The sequence below is a fragment of the Podarcis raffonei genome, chromosome 3 (assembly GCF_027172205.1).
Source record: "Podarcis raffonei isolate rPodRaf1 chromosome 3, rPodRaf1.pri, whole genome shotgun sequence".
Classification (NCBI taxonomy): domain Eukaryota; kingdom Metazoa; phylum Chordata; class Lepidosauria; order Squamata; family Lacertidae; genus Podarcis; species Podarcis raffonei.
In genome coordinates, this window is record NC_070604.1 from 40,858,665 (window position 1) to 40,877,445 (window position 18,781).

Here is an 18,781-nt window from a genome sequence, read left to right on the forward strand (position 1 = left end):
AGCAGGGAACGAGCAACGGGAGCTCACCCCGTCACGGGGATTCGAACCGTTGACCTTCTGATTGTCAAGTCCTAGGCTCTATGGTTTAACCCACAGCGCCACCCGCGTCCCTAGAGAACATTTAGTCTGGTATAAAAGAGCACTGAGCAGTGCTCTCTCTATTCTTATAGTGCATGGAGGCAGGGGGATGAGCTGGAGATCCAGCTGCCCGTCAGCTTATTTTCTCATGTAGCCATGAGCTGCCATCCTCAACAGGGATAACATGCTGCTTCTTTGCTGTTGTTGCATCTGCTGTAGCCACCCAACAGATCTAAATGCAACAGGCAAAGCTTTTGATGGAAGACAGTGAAATCGTTGCACTGCTAGATTTCTATGTGCACAGCTGCACACAGAATGCAGGAGCAGTTTGGTTTTCTGAAGTGACAACCATAAATAGAATGGATTCCTCATGCACCGGTCTGTGTGGCGTCAGGAGCAGCAGCGGAGCTAGTTGCTTGGTCATCTTGTCACATGCCAGGCACTCAGGGGGCAGGGCGAGCCACCCAGGGGGATTTTGTAACCCCCGTCAGGGATGACACCCGGGTCGCCCCCCCACTGCCTCCCTTCCTAGGCCCCTGGTCAGGAGACACAGCAGGGCCTGGCGTGAGGTCACGCCAGCCTGCACAGCACTGGCAGGTGCTGTGGGGATTAGGGCGGCCAAGCACTAACATTCTTCTGCAGACATTCTTCTGGAAGTGCTGTGACAGAAGTAGGAAGAAGAGTGGCGACACGTGGAGTTTTCCTTCTGTTTTTTGGTCCTGCGTATGAGCACCTGACTCATGCTACAGCGTGGAACCAGAAAACACCCGTCTTTTGGTCCTGCGCTCTGGCACGGCCAGAGCACAGGAGTCAAAACGGAACATCCGGCATTGGAATCAGACTTCTGATTCTGTCAATCTGTGGCGTCATGCTTAAAACGGGACACTTGGAGGGTATGAGTTCACCCGGTGAGATTTCCCCATGCATGCAAGGAGATAAGGGACTGTGACTGTATACAGAAAGTTTCATATGAACTTTTCTGTATACAGAGGCAGCTGCCAGCACTATGCTCACGCATCATTTCATGCTGCCATGATCATGGGAATAATTCCATCTATATCTGCATGTACAGAGCTTGGCTTAGATTCAAGCCAATGTTTCCCTGTGCAATTGTGTGGCTGAGAAGGCCAAGGAAGGACTGTAGCCCAGTGGAAGAACATCTGCTTTGCAAACAGAAGGTGACATGTTCAGTCTCCAACATTTCCCAGGTAGGGTTGGAAAATGCTCCTGCCTGACACTATGGAGAGCTGCTGCCAGTGTAGACAATACCAAGCCAGTTGATCATTGGCCTGACTGGGGTCTTGTTACTGCTTTTATGTGTGTGGAAAATGGACAGGGTTGAATGGGCCCTTAGTACCTAGAATAGCATTGCAGTACCATGAGAAGAGTGATGGATACTCTAAAGGCAACATGATGAGTAGGGAGGAAAATCTGCAAAGCTAGGAATTTAAGTGTAACATGACTCTACAGGCCAAGATGAATCTAAAGAAATAGGTTAAATATTTCTTATGATGAGAAGAATTAGGAATGGGTGGGGCATATCAGAAACTATTAACTTTACGCCCAAAAGTAATTTCACTGTTACAATTTAGTTTCAAGAATATTTGGAAGTTCAGCACTTGCTATGTTGGTGAGCATTTGGTGTGAGACGGAGTGGAAGATCTTGGCCCCAATCCAGAGATGTTCATAGGTTGCTTGCACATAAGGGTCTCTTTCCTAATACTTGGAAAAGAACCAGTTTCGTGGCCTACAGCTAAGGTGTAATTTGGCATGAAGCTCTCAGGTGTAGCTGTGGGCTTTGATCACTACAAGATGAAACAAGAGTAGAAATCATATTGGAGGAAACTGAGCAACAAGCCTTTCATAATTATGATTCAGATAAGTGCATAATCTAGTGACTCTGGCTAAAACTAAAGGCTACTAATCTCAGCCTGGATAGCTCAGTTGGTTAGAGCATGGTGCTGATAACAGCAAGGTTGCTGGTTCGATCCCTGTATGGGACAGCTGCATATTCCTGCATTGCAGAGGGTTAGACTAGATGATCCTTGGGATCGCTTGCAACTCTGATTCTATGAGGGTTACTTCTGCTTCACCATTCAAAGGCAGTATGCTGCTGAATACCCATTGCTAAAAACCACTGGAGGGGAGAATGCTCTTGTGCTTCAGTCCTGCTTGAGGGTTTCTCATAGACATCTTGGTTGGCCATTGTGAGAACAGGATTGGTCTGATTCAGAAACATGTTATTATATTCTTATGTACCCAATCCAGCAGGAGCCACAAGTGTACAATAAGGAATGAATTGGAAAGTGTGTGCATGGAAAATGGCACTCCATGCATTTGATACAGGTGGATCTTCAGAAGGAAAGGGGGTCACGGCCAGCTCATCTTTCCAGTTGGTTGACCAGCACTCTCACATCTGACAGCTTCAACCATCAGTTGCAGGGCTAGGAATGATCAAGGAAACCTGCATGTCTCTGGAACAGTGCCCTGCTCAGATTCATGGCTGCAGTAATAGGCATGCTAGACTCCAATATGACACTTTGTCTTCATGCCCTGCTTCCTTTGGATAGGTGAAGTGTGGGCTGGGAAAATGGCACATGTAAGATGCAGTCAGTTAGATCAGGAGTGTTGTTGATAGCGAGTGTTGCTTGATATTATTTTCCTGGTATTATTGATAGAAGTCATTTGTATTCAGTCTTCCCAAACCCCAGCCCTGCGTAGCATCCAAAGCAATTCCATGATAGCTGGGCAACCTCTCTCAGATAAGTTTTCCTTTATGTTAGTTATCACCCACAGTTCTTTCATATTCAACATATGCCCATGTATGTCAATTGATTGCAATGCCTGTACTCCAAGTAAAATGAACTCTGGATATCACTCCATAATTGGGAAAAGCAAAGGTTGTGTTCCCATATGCCTACTGTACATATGTATCCACTCTGCAGATACACACAATTTCATTTATAATCCACCTTTCCTCTAATAAGCTCCCCCTCTCAATTTCACCCATCAAAGGATAGCTGCATTTTGGGTTGTGTATTTGTTCAGGAACCAGGGACATGGGTGGCGCTGTGGTCTATACCACTGGGTCTCTTGGGCTTGCCGATCGGAAGGTCGCGGTTGGAATCCCTGCGATGGAGTGAGCTCCCGTTGCTCGGTCCCTGCTCCTGCCAGCCTAGCAGTTCAAAAGCACGTCAAAATGCAAGTAGATAAATAGGTACCGCTCCGGCGGGAAGGTAAACGCCGTTTCCGTGCGCTGCTCTGGTTCACCAGAAGCGGCTTAGTCATGCTAGCCACATGACCCAGAAAAACTGTCTGCGGACAAACATCGGCTCCCTCGGTCAGTAAAGCGAGATGAGTGCCACAACCCCAGAGTCATTCGCAACTGGACTTAACTGTCAGGGGTCTTTTACGTTTTGTTTTGTTTTATGGTTCAGGAAGTGTAACTTAGGTGGGTTTGCATGAAAATGAAAAGTGAAACAAATTTGCCCTCCACGCCTATCAGAGACACAATTTTTTTACTTGGAGAGTCCATTTATCTGTTGTCGCTAATAGCCAATGGTAGATCTATTCTCTGTTTTATATTTGTCTAATCCCTTTTAAAACTAGTCTCGGAGTGTAACGGAAAAGTGTAACCATTAAGGAAAAGCAGCTTCAAAGGGGGTAATTTTCAATGGCGATACAATCAAAAAAGGGGGAAAAGTTCAATCATTTACATGCTTGCCAGTTTTGTTTTTCACTTTTCACCTGCATGGGATTCTTTTCTAAAGACTAATGTCTTGGAAATCCTGGCTGCAGAAGTGGCAATGTGAGAGCTATTATTCTTGTATAGAGGCCATGGGTTCATAGATTATGTGAAAAATGTACATGGCCTGAGTTTGGAACCACTATCTTAATTCTATCATGGTTGGGGCCTCCATAGAGCGGGGAAATGAAGTATTATACCATCAGAGTATGGAAACTACTGCTTGATATATAATGCTGACCTCAGCCTGTAACACAATCTAGTATTCATTGTTCAACATTCTAAACTGCAATGTGCTGCAAGTTTTATATGTGAAAAGGTTATTCTGAAAGTAGTTTAATGTTTCTGTCGATTTATTTCCCATGACAATAAAACCTCTGAAGGTTGGAAGCCTCCCAGCAATAATACTCACAGCCTATATAAATTTTCAGTAGTTTTATTGAAAAATGCCTCTTTTGTTTCAGAAATAAATAATATAAGGCAGTGAAATTCACAATTTGCAGTTAAAATATAAAAGCAGCAATTCTATATCCATAGTCTTGCAAACAATTTCCAACTGCTTTTTTTTTTTGATAACTACGAAACATTATATTCTGGGGGGGAGGGGAATCATACTAAATATACAACACAAACATGCAATTCCATCTCTGCAGGATTGACTGCAATTTGGCATAAATGTTAATGTCTCTAAAAGGAGATTTAAGCCATTATTTCTTTTAAAAAAAAAAACCTGTATCCAGTTGATACAATGATGTCAGCTACATTATTTAAGATTTGTGGTTGTTAAAGAGATGTATAAGAGCAGTATATGCCCTGCAAGATATGAGCAAGGATAGGAGAAACTGAACACATCAAAAGCAGAGTTTTTTTGTTTCACTAGACTGCAGATTTGTCATGTGACTGAACTGTGTGAGTTAAGTAATGGATGAGGTGAAAAAGCATAAAGCAAGCTCCATTGCTGAAGCATCCAGCCTTCAGATCGCTGGCAGCAACTGTGTAGGGTTTTCTTTCTTTTAATTTACTTAAAGATAACGCAGCCCTGTGGTAATTTTAATGCACTTGTTAAAGTTCTATGAAGCTGCTGCAAGCTCAGGTATTTTACAAGCATTGTAAGAGCAAGAATGAAATCTATGGTAACGTTTTATTGCTATTCCCACATAAGCATGATACCCTCAGAAGAAGCAATGGAAACGGTGGTGGAGAAATAGGCACACCCAACCAATTCCCGATGAATCTACATATGTAAGAATAGCAACAACAAAAACCACCAGCCATAAAGAGGGGAAAGGTAAGGAAGTCAATCATTTATGGTTTTGTTTTTGCTTTTCTTGATAACGATCTTTTCCAGCGCATATGCTCGGGGTATCCAGGTGAATGCATATCAGCTCCATAGTCCTCATATTCATCATCTCTTCTTTCTGATTCCACTGGTACTATGTAGGGGTCACTTTCAGGCGGATAAGGTCCACTTTCAGGTGCATATGGCTCTGGTTGAAAATAGTCGTCCGATTGAACATTATAGTTATCAAATGCCTTTGAATCCACAGATTATTTTTTTTAAAAATTAAATATTTTCATTTTAGTGGTTCTGGGGTGTAAATCTATATGACCCTAAGTACATTTACTTGCAAACTGAGTTTTCATAAAAAAACAACTTATTTCCAAGTAAATGATACTAAGCCAGTGATTACTGCAGGAATTCTAATACACATAAAGATTTTCCCTTCAGAAAAAGGGAGCTGTTGGTGCAACTGCTCCTTGCCCTTGAAGTGAATGAGAAGGGCTTCTTGTGCAAGATCACTCTAACTGTACACCAGAGCTCAGATACCCAATCGTATTTACTCAAAAGTAAGTCTCCCTGAGTTCAAAGGAACTTCAATCCCAAGCAAGCAAGCACAAGACTGTGTACAATTAATGTTAGAGACTAAGTGGCAAAGTACATACAACCATTATTTTTAGTTTCTTTGGGGGTAAGGAGAAAAAGTATAAAAGAAACTTGGTCTAAAATGTGAGTTTCAAAACTAATAGTGGGTCATATTCAACTAACTTTTGTTCAGATTGGACCCATTACAATTATTTAGTCAATGCCATTAATTTCAGTGGGTCTGTTTTGGATAAAAATTAGTTAATATGATGCATTGAAATTTGGGGAACTTTCTAAAGAAGCATTTAGGCTTCATTACAGCTTAAGTCTTAACTAAGTTACATTAAAGCAATGGGAAAAGTTAATCACAACCAACTTCTTGTTGCAATGAAATCTCAACACTGTTAACATCCGTTGAATCAGACCTTGGTGCACAATTTATTAATCCTTTACATTAGCACTTAACTGAAAGCTAATTAAAGAAGTTGGCAGGTTGAGTCAAGAAGGGAAAACTCACATGTATCATTGTTTTTGTTTCTTAAAAATAGTTTTCTACTATGGCAGGCACCTACAAAAAGTATGACTAGTGGTGATCATATTCAGTAAATATTATTTCATGACAGTGTTCCTTATATTGGACTGAATAATAGCTGTGCTGGAGAAATACCTAACCCTGCAGGAGGACCAGAAGCAAAAGTAATTGTGCTTTTGAGTGCTTTAAAGAAGATTACATATACAAAAAAACCCATGCCCTGAATCAGATAAGAAGATGATGATGAGAATGATGAAGACAAGCACCAGAGAGAGAGAGGCTTCAACAAGTTTCAGAGTGGTTATGGCAGCACACAGTAAAAAGCAGCAGCAGCAGGCTTAAATGCGAAAGCATGATGGTAATGTTAACTAATTTTAGCAGACATGATCCCATACAAATCATTTACAAGCCACAATTAGTTTACTATTTACATTAAGTCATTTCTCTTTCATGAAGTTAAATGTATCATGGTCTTAAATTCACTAGTTAGTAGTTTTATAAGTCTCCAATGCAACTGAGTCTTTTAGGGACTTTTTAGGTATGGGGTTGGAGAGAAAAGTAAGGATAGGAAGATGGACTTTCCCCCTCTGGCATTACCAACATCTTTGTCCTTTATCGTGTTCAAGAAGACTTGTTAGTAAGTGTATAAAAAAAGAATCTCCCCATCTTATGGTGTTCAGTTAGCCATTATCTATGTGAAATATCCATACAGATTCACTTCCTAATAAGCACGTGCGCAAACATCTCAGAAACAGGATTTTCATTGTTTTCAAACTGTAAGCAGCACTGGCGACTTAGAAAATGTGTTAGCCGGAACCTGAAACAGGTCAAAGAGGATGTTAGTTTTCCAAGGTCAAACAGCTGTGCAATATATATATATTCATTCAGCTAAATCCATCTATGGAGGGTTAAATTATACGCATATATCTATATATGTATACAAGGCTTCTCTTGGGAAGGAGAGCACTGCAATATTGTTTCCCATTTATTTTTAATTCATGTAAATTGTTGATCTTGTGCAAGTTCTGCATGATTACTCTTTAAAATTTGTTTCATTCATTAGCTCAAAGTCCATGAATTTGTGTGTACATATATATATATATATATATTCATTCATGTATACATGCACATTATGATAGTGGCAAACAACATATCAAGTTTATGAATTATAAGGTGCTACAGTGCACACAACAAACTATTGATACCGTGAGCCTGAACTCCTTTCTCGAGAGATGCCCTAGATTTATATGGCACACACAATTTTGGGACTCATCCCCTTCCCAGTTTACAGTGACTTTGGCTGCAATCCAATACAGTTATCTGGGAGTAAGCACCAATGAGCTCAGTGGGGCTTACTTCAGAGTAGACACGTATAGGATTGCTTCATTGGTGCCCCAGTGGCCACAGCTATCCAGCATTTTTGTTCCTTTGGCAGTTCACTGTCTGAAACTGCTTCTTCTCAGAAGAAATGTGTGCCATTGAGTAATATAATCATAGATGCCATGGAATTTAACCCAACACAAAATTGTGCTATGGTGACTTTTTTCAGTTGTCTGCACTGTACCAAAGAATAGCATTTGTTCTCAGGATATTAGATTTCAGGTACTAATTTTGTATAGATAATCCCAACATTAATCAGAAAGACACAAAATGGCAAACAACTGTGTTCTTTTTACTTTAGATGGAGAGGTCAACCTTGTTCAGAAGAAGTAGTTTGATGGGAGGAGGAGCACAAGGAGAAGAAGAAGAAGAAAATTGTCATTTAAATCCTTAAGCAAAGATAATACTTTTCTAACACTATATTTATTAGAAATAAACTGCTTCTGAAAGGTAATATTTTCCCCTTAACACAAAACACATATCAAACTGGGGTAGTTCAGTAAATCCCCCAAAAGTACTTTTAATAGTACCTGAATTATTAGTTCTAGGCTTGCTCAGTTATGACTACTGAACAGCTGAGCTGGATTCAGTTCATTATACTAGAAGGTCTCCTTCCACAAAGCAATTCAGACGGAACTGGCATATCAATGAGGTACAAAATTAAGTTTAAGTTCTCAGTAACCTACCTGGATATCCTTGACCATTGTAAGCAATGCTAGCACACTGGGATGAATCACAGTATCCAGGAGGCCCGGGGGGACCTCTGATACCTGAGTTACCAGGACGGCCAGGAGGCCCAGGTGGTCCCCGTGAGCCTGTAGCACCTGGAGGGCCAACTCTGGATTCTCCTTGTGGACCTAATTATAGAAGGAAAAGGAAGATAATATATCTATATAATTCAACATGCAGCAGTCCGATAAAGTGACTGTCAAAACTGAAGTCTAGACTCAGACATATGGTTAAGAAATGTTTCCATTTGGGTTCTACATATGGTGTCAATGAAGCGACCGCAGGGAACCCAAGATGTAACTCATCATTAGTTGCTTCCCTAATTTTAAGGTCTTTATGCACAGAAAACTGCTGTGGCAAGATTTGAGCTTAGTGGTTTATATCCATCCTGTGTACGATTCAGGGATCTCGTGGGGCACTTCGGTATTAGACAAGCACACTAAATTTCAGTTAAAGTGTCGGGCTGCTTCAGTTCTGCTACCCTGCAGCTTTAGAATGGATGAGATCATGGGGTGTTTTTTTTGGAACAAGTTATATTCATGGTTAACAGAAATGTTGAGAGCTTTAACAAAGTGGAGCTAAAATTTGTTGCAAAATTCTTATGGATCTTGTAATGAAGAAAGGTATGTTTCAACTAGTAAATTAAAGACAGAAGTGGCAAGACAGTCTGACTACTCTTGCCAGGACATCGGTAAATGATCAATATTGTACTGATAGAAAAAGTAACTGTGAAGGCCCTGCATTCTATCTTAAATTGTAACTATACTATAGAGTAATTTACAACTGAAAGAGAGCACAACAATTGCAAATAAAACTTAATTCTGAGTCAAAAGGCTAAAATAACATTTTGTTTCCCCTGAAATAGGAGGGGGGAAATGTAAGATGTCTGGCTGGATACAAGCTAAAAAGACTTGATGCTCATTTTGATCAAATTTTACTTGCATACATAATAAAGCCTGTCAATATTATCTTTTATGGTTTTTTACTGCCATGTGATACAGAAAACTCACCTGGTGACCCAGGCAAACCTCGGGGCCCTTGTGATCCAATCCCTCTTTCACCTTTCTCTCCAGGTAGCCCTAAAGCACACATAAAAAGAAAAGGGAAACACCCCACGTAATTGTGAAAGTGATGCTGAAGAAATAATTTTCCGTGCTTGTGAAGCATATAATTAACAGCACATTTTTAAATATTGCTCTTATTCATCCAATGAACCACTTAGCATATGCCGGCCATTTTTATACTAAAACATTCTGTTTGGTTTAAAGGCTGTCCTGCGGATGTTAGACTGAAGCATTAGCAAAGGATTCCTCTGCTTGACAGCAGCCGACCTAGGATGACGAAACACACACACACACACACACACACACACACACACTTTATACATATATAGTACAACTCACCTCTTTCTCCAGCTGGCCCTTGCATGCCAGGTGTGCCTGGGAAGCCTGGCCTGCCCCCAGACCCAGGTTCTCCTGGTGGCCCAGCAGGTCCAGGGGGCCCTGGTGGTCCTGATGGTCCTGGTTGGTTACGGTTTGAATAGTAATCATTTGGTATTTGATTCAGCCTCTGGTTAAACTGGGCCATATTGGCTTTGGAGAAATAAAACAGGATAATATAAGAATGCACAATACCATTTTCTGTAAAGTGAAAAACAAAACAGAATACTGCTCCCTGGTGCCACAAAGCACCTTCCTGACTACAATTGGTTAATTTGGTACACGACTTTAGGCTAAGATTAACAAACAGTATAAACTCGTAAATAAATAAATTCAACTAAATTCCACTCTTAGCAAACTGAAATTGATGAGCCTGAGTAAGTCATGCCCATTAGCCTCAGTGGGTCTACTCTGAGTAGGATTAGCATGTAATACCACCCATAGGGTTAGATTTATTTGTGGAAGTGAGTCAGAGCCAGTGTAGGCACCTGCTCTGCAAACTGGGTGCTTCCACAGACAGAACATGATTTTCTCCCATACCCACTCTGGCCTGCAGCCTCAACACACTCAGCCCCTCACCCTGTTCTGGAGGTTCCCCAAGTTTCCAGAAGAGTGTGGGTTTATTTTAGGAGGGACACAGATGGTTGGATGTGGGGGTGGGGAGGCCCAGTCAGCCAAAATCTCTTCCACTCTTTTCTACCCATGGAGGCATAGAGCTTGTGAGGTTCCACTCTATGCAACTGTAGATCCAATAAATACAATGAAAGGAGAAATGTTGGCAGCAAGATGGTATTATAAAAAAGCAGAAACCAGTACAACTTAGCTCCCCAGAAGAACACATATTTTATCAATAAGGTCTTGCCTAGGAATGTAAGGCACAGAATGTAAGGCAGAGCTATGGGTGTCATGTACCTGTCTCCTAGCCCCCATAATGGCCAGATGTACTGAGTGTACACAACAGAAGGCAAGTTTGAAGACAAGCTCTAATGCTCTATGATACCTCTATGTATGGGCAGTATGCCTGTAGTGGACTTGACCATGCCTCTACTTTTAAGCATAACCATTTATTTTCATTTCTGTATTCTCTAGTAGACCATGTATGACAAACACCAGAAGGAGCAGCAAAACATATTCAGTATTTGCCAGCATTTGGAGAATGGGACCTGAACTTGTCATCACTGCTACTGTCACTGAAGAGCACAAAGTGGCAACAGCATAAGGTGGGATCAGACCTAGCCTTCATTAATCATTATCACTACTGCTACACAAAGGCAGCAGCTGACAGCAAAGCAAGGAATCAAACTCAAACCCATATTTCAATCCAGAATATCAACCACTGACTAATTTTGTGTTGATTTGGTACGATGAAGTTCTTGTTTGCCACACTGAATATGCCAATGGGAAAAGTGACAAATAAACCTAGGCTTGTTGTGACAGCCATTGGTTTGTACCCACCTGTGGTAACTCAGAGTTGCTTTCAGCTGATCAGACTCTGCTGGATTTGGTGATCGAGCTAGCAAGAGGCCAAACATTTGCAATTTCACCCACCAGCCTAGGCTCTGCCTAATTTGAGAAACACTTAACCCATGTGACTTTAAGCTTTAAGTTCACAACAGAGTCTGACAATATGGTACACGGAAACATGTGTTTTGTTGCACATATTTCAAAGCATTGTTTACCATTCATCATTTGTTCACAGACTTGTCTTGCAACAGCTCGCATCATATTCTGGGAAGCAATGTCTCCCTTAATAAAAGAAACCGAACATGTATTAGACATGATGTGCTCTTTTGTAGGAAGCATTAGAAAATGCAAACAAATTCATTTTAAGGGTGCACTTACTCTGTCACCTTTCTCGCCTTTTATTCCAGCTGGCCCCTGTAACAAATTAAACTCCATCAGAGTGCATCACAGAAAGAGGGAGTATTAACAGGAGTGACTGCAAAAGTGTGTGCCAGGCACTCCAGGGCCTGAACATGGAAGGTCAGCCCATGAAAGCCAAGTGTCTGCCTTATACTGAATCAGACCACTGGTCCATCTAGCTCAGCGTCATCTAAGCAGACTGGCAGTAAATCTACAGGGTTTCAGGCAAGAGACTTTCTTAGTCTTTCCTGGAAATGCCAAAACCTGGGCACTTCTACATGCACCACATTTTGTGTACCAATAAGCTACAACTGCCTACCTCTAAGTTGCTATGGTGATTATTTTCATTTACTAGAATACATAGCCTTCATTTAACCACCCCACCAACACTTTGGGTGTTTATCTATCCTTTTTAGATAACAGTGCTAAGGAAGGAAACAGGCAGTATTAATGTTTCAGTGAGTATGAACATCAGTCTGCAAAAAAATTGGGACCATCATAATATAAAACCATGACCAAGAACAACATAACCTATATTAATATTTTTATTGTATTCCTTACTGAAACATCTTCCAGCATGGCTTCTTAAGAAAAGAAACATGACTTGATAATAAGTTGCCCTTATAATTATTTTCATTAGAGTATATAGCCGTGGGGGGTAGGGGAGAGACAAAAATAATTAAAAATTAAATTATCTCCTGGTTAATTTCAGTAAACATAGTGCATTTAAGCTGTATATTTGCAGATATTCAAAAATACATGACAATTGTCACACATATCTATTTATTACCTATTTGAAACCAGTTAACGTTGTTTCATCTGTCAACAACATGGACTTCCCTTTTCAAATCATCCAAAAAGGAGACAGTGTTGTCTGAACCCTTGGACTGTTATCAGAAAAATATTAACCCACCCTAGTAAATGTTAGTCATTTGAACAAGTTCTGTAGTCTTTCCAGAGGCACTTAATAAACATCTCAAACCAGAGATGTTTCACCCTATACCTCTAGTGCACCATCCACAGTAATGTCCTCCACTTTTGTTGTACTAAGCTGATTTGATGACGAAGGCAGATTGGCATCAGTAATACCAGAACCTCAACTGCTGAATTTCCTTTAAATTCCCTCCCTTTCCTTTCTGTGGGGACTCCAATTTTTGAAATAAATGATCAGAAATGTGTGGAAATTCTGGGCATTCAAATGAACAAACAAAAGAGAAATTGCTATTAAACCAAACAGATTTTCACTGGTAAGCTCCCAGAGGTGAATCGTTAGTTATTATTTAATCATGCTTAATATTCTGTTGTCAGCAAAAGTAATCACCAAATCTGGCCACAAGTGGTTTCTTTAAAAAGCTCCTTCAGTGACACACCAATAAATTACTCTGCAGGACTAGAGCATAACTGAATATGGCAACATTTCAACAATCTTGCACTGAGATCATGAACATTTAATTTGTGAAAGTGAGAAGTTTACACCAGGGATGATTTCAGATGTGCAGAATTTAGGGTCATGGTGACCCTGGGTGCTGCTGCCAAACATGCAAAAGTCTGTTTGTTTACATATGGCTCTGATTATTTGTTATCCCCCAGGCTGCTTTCAGTGCAGCAACATCAACCACTCTTCTTGCAAATAAAGGGACCCTTAAACTCTTTACCTGAGTTGTCCAAGCAAGTGTGTGAAAGAAAAGGACTCTTCTAATTCACTAAACATCTCTTTGGGAGAGCAACATTGCTAGCAGCTGTACAGAGCTGCCACATGCCCGGATCAGGCAAGTAATTTATGTCTTCTCTCGTCATTTTGACCAGCCTTACACAGAATATGATGTGTCGATTGTCTTAGCCTGAGGCAGCATTTACTTTCCAGAAGTAATGTCAACCACATGTGAGAAATGGATCCAATGGGAGACCCTGGGAAGGCTGTTTAAATAATGTTTGTGTCTATGAAGTATAGTTACATTATTTGTTCTTGTTCATTCTAAATACTTAAGAGACACCATTGTTTGCTTAGATACTTCCTCCTTATTGAATTAATTAGTCTATTGTGTTATAGCTATCTTTGTCTAAAGAATAGGCTTTTCTTTTTGTACGGTAATTAATTAGCAAATTATCAAGTTTGTCCCCATGGAAAGCAAAAGCTCAAAGCAAGTAGGATATTGCTGCTGCTTCCTGTATGTCTGTCTGTCTTCTAAACATGCATACAAATCATTTTTCTCTTATCACCCACTTAGAACTTTTTCTTCTCACCAACTTAGAATTCTCACGAGATACTTAAAAATGCACTGATAGGCCAATGAACTCAGGAAAGCTCTCTGTTCACTATGGCCCAGAATTATCTAAACTTTTTTGGTGACATACTCATGTTGAAATGATTTCATAGTACCTGTGACCATGATATTATTCTCCCATGCTTGGCTTAAAAGTGTGTGATTTGGATCTTTGTGTTACCAGTGCTAACAAAGATTCTTAGATGGTTACATTATCACAAGAAATATGTAAAGCTGTGTGAGGAAATGCTGCTTTGGAACACAGCCATGTAGCTACAGGAAAAGTCTGGATGACCTTTAAAACTCTGCAGGCTACATTTGGCCCACCGCTTGCACACATGGGCTTAGGTTGCCACTTTGGCATTTCTTGATAGCATACATATAGGTGCTGAAAGCCCATCTACCACATGAGTCTGACAAAACATCTGCACAGACTGTATGCCAGATTCCTGCTGGGATTTGATCTGAAAAGCTGAGAAACAGTATGCGGGAGAGTGGGACAACCAAAGCAAAACACTGCACTCTGAAAACATTATATTTGGATAAAGGGAAGCATATATATATATATATATTAATTAGAAGTTACAGGGAACCAGGCAGAGGGCCTTCTCAGGAGTGGCACCCTCTCTGTGGAATGCCCTCCCATCAGATGTCAAGGAGATAAAGAATTACACAACTTTCAGAAGACACCTGGAGGAGGCCTGTATCAGGAAGTTTTGAATGTTTGATGTTTTATTATGTTTTCATATTTTGCTGGAAGCCACCCAGAGTGACTGGGGAAACCTAGCCAGATGGGCAGGGTATAAATATTTTTATTTATTTATTTATTTATTTATTTATTTATTTTCCATTATTATGAAGAAGCCTTGAAGTTATCATTACATACAGAGCTCCTAAGCTGAATGGAGCCAACTTTTTACTGGTCACTGCTCTTCTGCCTCTTAACAGCAGCTTGATGTGCAGCAGTAGCAGATGGTGTAGTAGGGCTGTGCCACTTGGTCAACCTCTTTCTAGCTGAGTCACTGCTGCATGTTGGTGGCAAGGTTGGGGTGGTGCAAAGTGCTGGTGCAGCCAGTGCAGCACTCCTGTTGACTCAATTGCACTGCACTGACCTTGTTGCCACCTCAGTGACTTAGCTGGAGGGAGTTCAGGCATGCAGCACAGCTCCAACGTACCATCCATTACTGATACACAGAAATTTGAAGCAATGATGCCTCTCAAGGTGTGCAGAGGTTTACCTGTTTATGACTTTGGATATAACTACTATTAGACAATTAAGCAGGCCAAGCCCTGTTGGTGGTGGTGGTGGTGGTGGTGGTGGCCAGTTGGTAACCCAACCTGTTCCCTTACTAAGACAGCATTTATAATAAGTGCTAATGTGAGACATTAAGTACAGAAAATTAGTCACAATTAAGATCTAAGGAAATCAGTGGGACAAGCTAATGTGACCAATTGACTCCAAATATGAGACTGCGTAATCTCATAGAAACTAGATGCAAACATTTGCATGGCATTCTAAAAAGCGGGGGGGGGGTGCAGAAAAACCTTGATGTGACTTATCTGGGGCCATATAGAAAATTCCTCTTTCTCCTTTTCAAGACTATTTTATAATTACTATTATTATTTAAAAATTTACCACCCTTTGGCCAAAGATCACAGGGTGGTAGACAATATAAAAACATAAAAATACACAACAAAGTAACAAACATAAATAATACCCCTCCCCCACTTTAAAAGGCCTTAGATTGTGTAATTGGCCAAAGGCTTGGGAGAATAGGACTGTTTTTGCCTGGTGCCTAAAGCTGTGTGGCAAAGGCAGCATGCGAGCCACCCTGGGGAGAGCATTCCACAAATGGGAAGCCACTGCAGAAAAGGTCTGTTCTCATGTTGCCACCCTCTTGACCTCTTGCTCAGGAGGCACACAAAGAAGGGCTTAAGATGATGAACACAGGGTCTGAGTTGGTTCATATGGAGTGAGACAGTCATTGGGGTAGGGTGATTCTGAGCTATTTAAGGCTTTATAGGTCAAAACCAGCACTTTGCATTAGGTCCAGAAGCTAACTGGCAGCCACTGCTGTCAGGTTAGGATTGGCATTATATGCTCAAACTGTCTTGCCCTGGAGAGAAACCTAACCACTGGCTGAAGTTCCAAACCATCTTCAGAGGTAGCCCCATGTATGACAGATTGCAGTAATCTAACCTAGAAGTTACCAGAGCACAGACAATAGTAGTTAGGCTATCCCTGTCCAGATAGAGGTGCAGTTGGGCCATGTATCTGACGGAAAGCACTCTGCACCACCAAGGCCACTTGAGCCTCAAGCGAAAGCAATCGATCCAGAAGTACTTCTAAACTATGTACCCACTCGTTCAGAGGAAGTACAACCCTTCATTGCCTCAAAGGTACTGATACAAGCTAAGATAATGAGAGAGAGCCTTCCCATGCTGACCAGTGTAGTAGATGCAAACGTTGCAACCTTTGGTACCAAATGCATAATTTTCTAATAGCAGCCTTGACAAAATCAGACAGATTGGCTCTGGCAATGCTGCTGGGACAATCTCTTGATCCCTCATCTGGTATAAGATTCTAGACAGAACCCACAACACAACACCGAGGCTCCACTGTAAACATTCAAACTTTTTCAAACCAACAAGCTCCCAGAATGCTACATATAAAAATTTCCACCTTAGGGAAGCACATCATACTTGACTGTGCTTAAAAAAGAATAATTCCAGTAATTCTGCTGATTTTGCTCTGAGATGTTTACATAGTGCAGAAATATAAGCCTTGGCATGTGCAGCTTCTGCTCTCTTTTTAGTGGAAAGCCCTGACCACAATTTCCAGACCTGACTTAAATTGCAAAAAAAGATGTGCTGTAAGGAGTGAAGTTGCTGAAAATTAGACTTAACATCTTAACTTTCAGATATTAGCTAGTTGTACTGATAGACTTTTCTCAGACTCACATCACACAATGACTCTCTCAACGTTTGATGGTATCTTTAATAACAGATGCACTAAATGCCAATCATTGGTTATCTTACCGGAGAGCCACGATCTCCTGGTTTTCCTGGTTTTCCAGTTGGGCCAGCAACTCCAGGAACTCCTGGGGAACCCTGCAAAAATGTACATTGAAAAGGTATACTAAGGAGGACATAATAATAGGCTGTTAAATCCAACAAACATGATACTCACCAAATGCAGGGAATGCATGTGAAAACTTTTCCTACTACTATTTGTTTTCATTTCCTCACAATCTGACACACCTTGTAACATAAACAGTGAGTCTCTGTTTTATTTCTTTAATGCTCTATGAACAAGTTAAGCTTGCATCTGGCAATAAAATTCTATTTTTCTGGTCATCTCAACCCCCGTCCCACCACCACAACCTGCCCAATCTGTACTGGTGAGGAACTGCTGAACTGGCTCTAGGTCCCAACAGATGTGGAAAGGTGAGACCGGGCTTCCTCAACCTCAGCCCTCCAGATGTTTTTTGGCCTTCAACTCCCATGATCTCTAGCTAGCAGGACCAGTGGTCAGGGATGATGGGAACTGTAGTCTCAAAACATCTGGAGGGCTGAGGTTGATGAAGCTTGGGTGATACACTCAGTTGCTATAAAAAGGAAGGAAATATCCAGGTTAATTAAAAAAGGTTTAAAAAAAAGGTTAAAAAAAAGTTAATTAAGCCCAGTGTGTTTTGAACTAAGTTCAAAACCAATTTCAGTCTTGCTCTCTGAAATGTTTTGCAACAGTGTGAATTGGTTGATCCAAGGTTCATCTGAGGAGTCTTAAATGCTTTGAGCTCATATGTATATGTATGGTTTTTTTCCAGGCAGAACTCATTGGAACTCAGTTTCAGCACCTCTCCGGTAGACACCATTGCTATTATAAGAGAACAAGGGAGGCATTCCTTGTGAGTTCCAGCACCTCTTTTTCTAGAAAAATAGCACTGGATATGTCCTATGTCTATATTTTGCACCTGGAAGTTGGCATCCTTGGCCATCTCTCTCTGCCCACTACCATCTTCTCTGTCAGTGCAGAGGGAGTCTCATGAGTTACCTTCCTAGGGAGCAAAGGATTGGTCTTTCACTTACTTATTTAACAATTAGTATGGAAGTAATTAAATAGCATCTTAAAAGAAAATGGGGACACGGGTGGCGCTGTGGGTAAAAGCCTCAGCGCCTAGGGCTTGCCGATTGAAAGGTCGGCGGTTCGAATCCCCGCGGCGGGGTGTGCTCCCGTTGTTCGGTCCCAGCGCCTGCCAACCTAGCAGTTTGAAAGCACGTCAAAGTGCAAGTAGATAAATAGGGACCGCTTCATAGCGGGAAGGTAAACGGCGTTTCCATGTGCGGCTCTGGCTCGCCAGAGCAGCGATGTCACACTGGCCATGTGACCCGGAAGTGTCTCCGGACAGCGCTGGCCCCCGGCCTCTTGAGTGAGATGGGCGCACAACCCTAGAGTCTGTCAAGACTGGCCCGTACGGGCAGGGCTACCTTTACCTTTTTTAAAAGAAAATAATTTTTAATGCTTAGCCTATTGATTTTTCATGAAAAAGCATTGTCCTAGCAACTAGCAGGCTTTCTTTTAACAGATTTTCCAAGCAGCAGCAAAACACTCACATCTTTCTAATCACATCAAAGGAACAAATTCCATAAGAGAAATTTTCAAGCCTCATAAAACATTATGAAGCTTCTAGTATTCCCAAAGCTTAACTGTACTCGAAATGATTTCCTTTTGACTATTTTCCAGCATAATGAACATGTGCAGACCACATTAGACACAGCCAGATCTTTTTCTTAATAAAACCTCCTGCATAACTATCTGTAGTCATCAAATCTTCTAACTGGATAACAAACAATACAGGATTGATAGGAATAGGACTTAGAATGCAA

The 18,781-nt window shown here is 41.1% G+C and overlaps 1 protein-coding gene across 10 annotated transcripts in view; it reads right to left on the bottom strand.

The window, feature by feature from the left end:
- Window positions 1-4,243: 4,243 nt before the first annotated feature.
- Window positions 4,244-18,781, bottom strand: part of COL12A1 (collagen type XII alpha 1 chain) — a 115,381-nt gene continuing 100,843 nt past the window's right edge. For 6 of the 10 annotated variants that reach the window (XM_053381281.1, XM_053381282.1, XM_053381278.1 and 3 more), the window contains 7 exons: window positions 16,934-17,005; window positions 11,610-11,645; window positions 11,447-11,513; window positions 9,732-9,920; window positions 9,339-9,407; window positions 8,286-8,456; window positions 4,244-5,310 (listed from right to left, as the gene is read on the bottom strand). In XM_053381281.1, the coding sequence (XP_053237256.1) occupies window positions 5,129-5,310; window positions 8,286-8,456; window positions 9,339-9,407; window positions 9,732-9,920; window positions 11,447-11,513; window positions 11,610-11,645; window positions 16,934-17,005 (786 nt within the window). In that variant the 3' untranslated portion in view covers window positions 4,244-5,128. Of the gene's footprint in view, window positions 5,311-6,387; window positions 7,915-8,285; window positions 8,457-9,338; window positions 9,408-9,731; window positions 9,921-11,446; window positions 11,514-11,609; window positions 11,646-16,933; window positions 17,006-18,781 lie in introns of those variants that run through there. The other 4 variants (XM_053381285.1, XM_053381286.1, XM_053381283.1 and 1 more) reach the window with 4 other exon arrangements.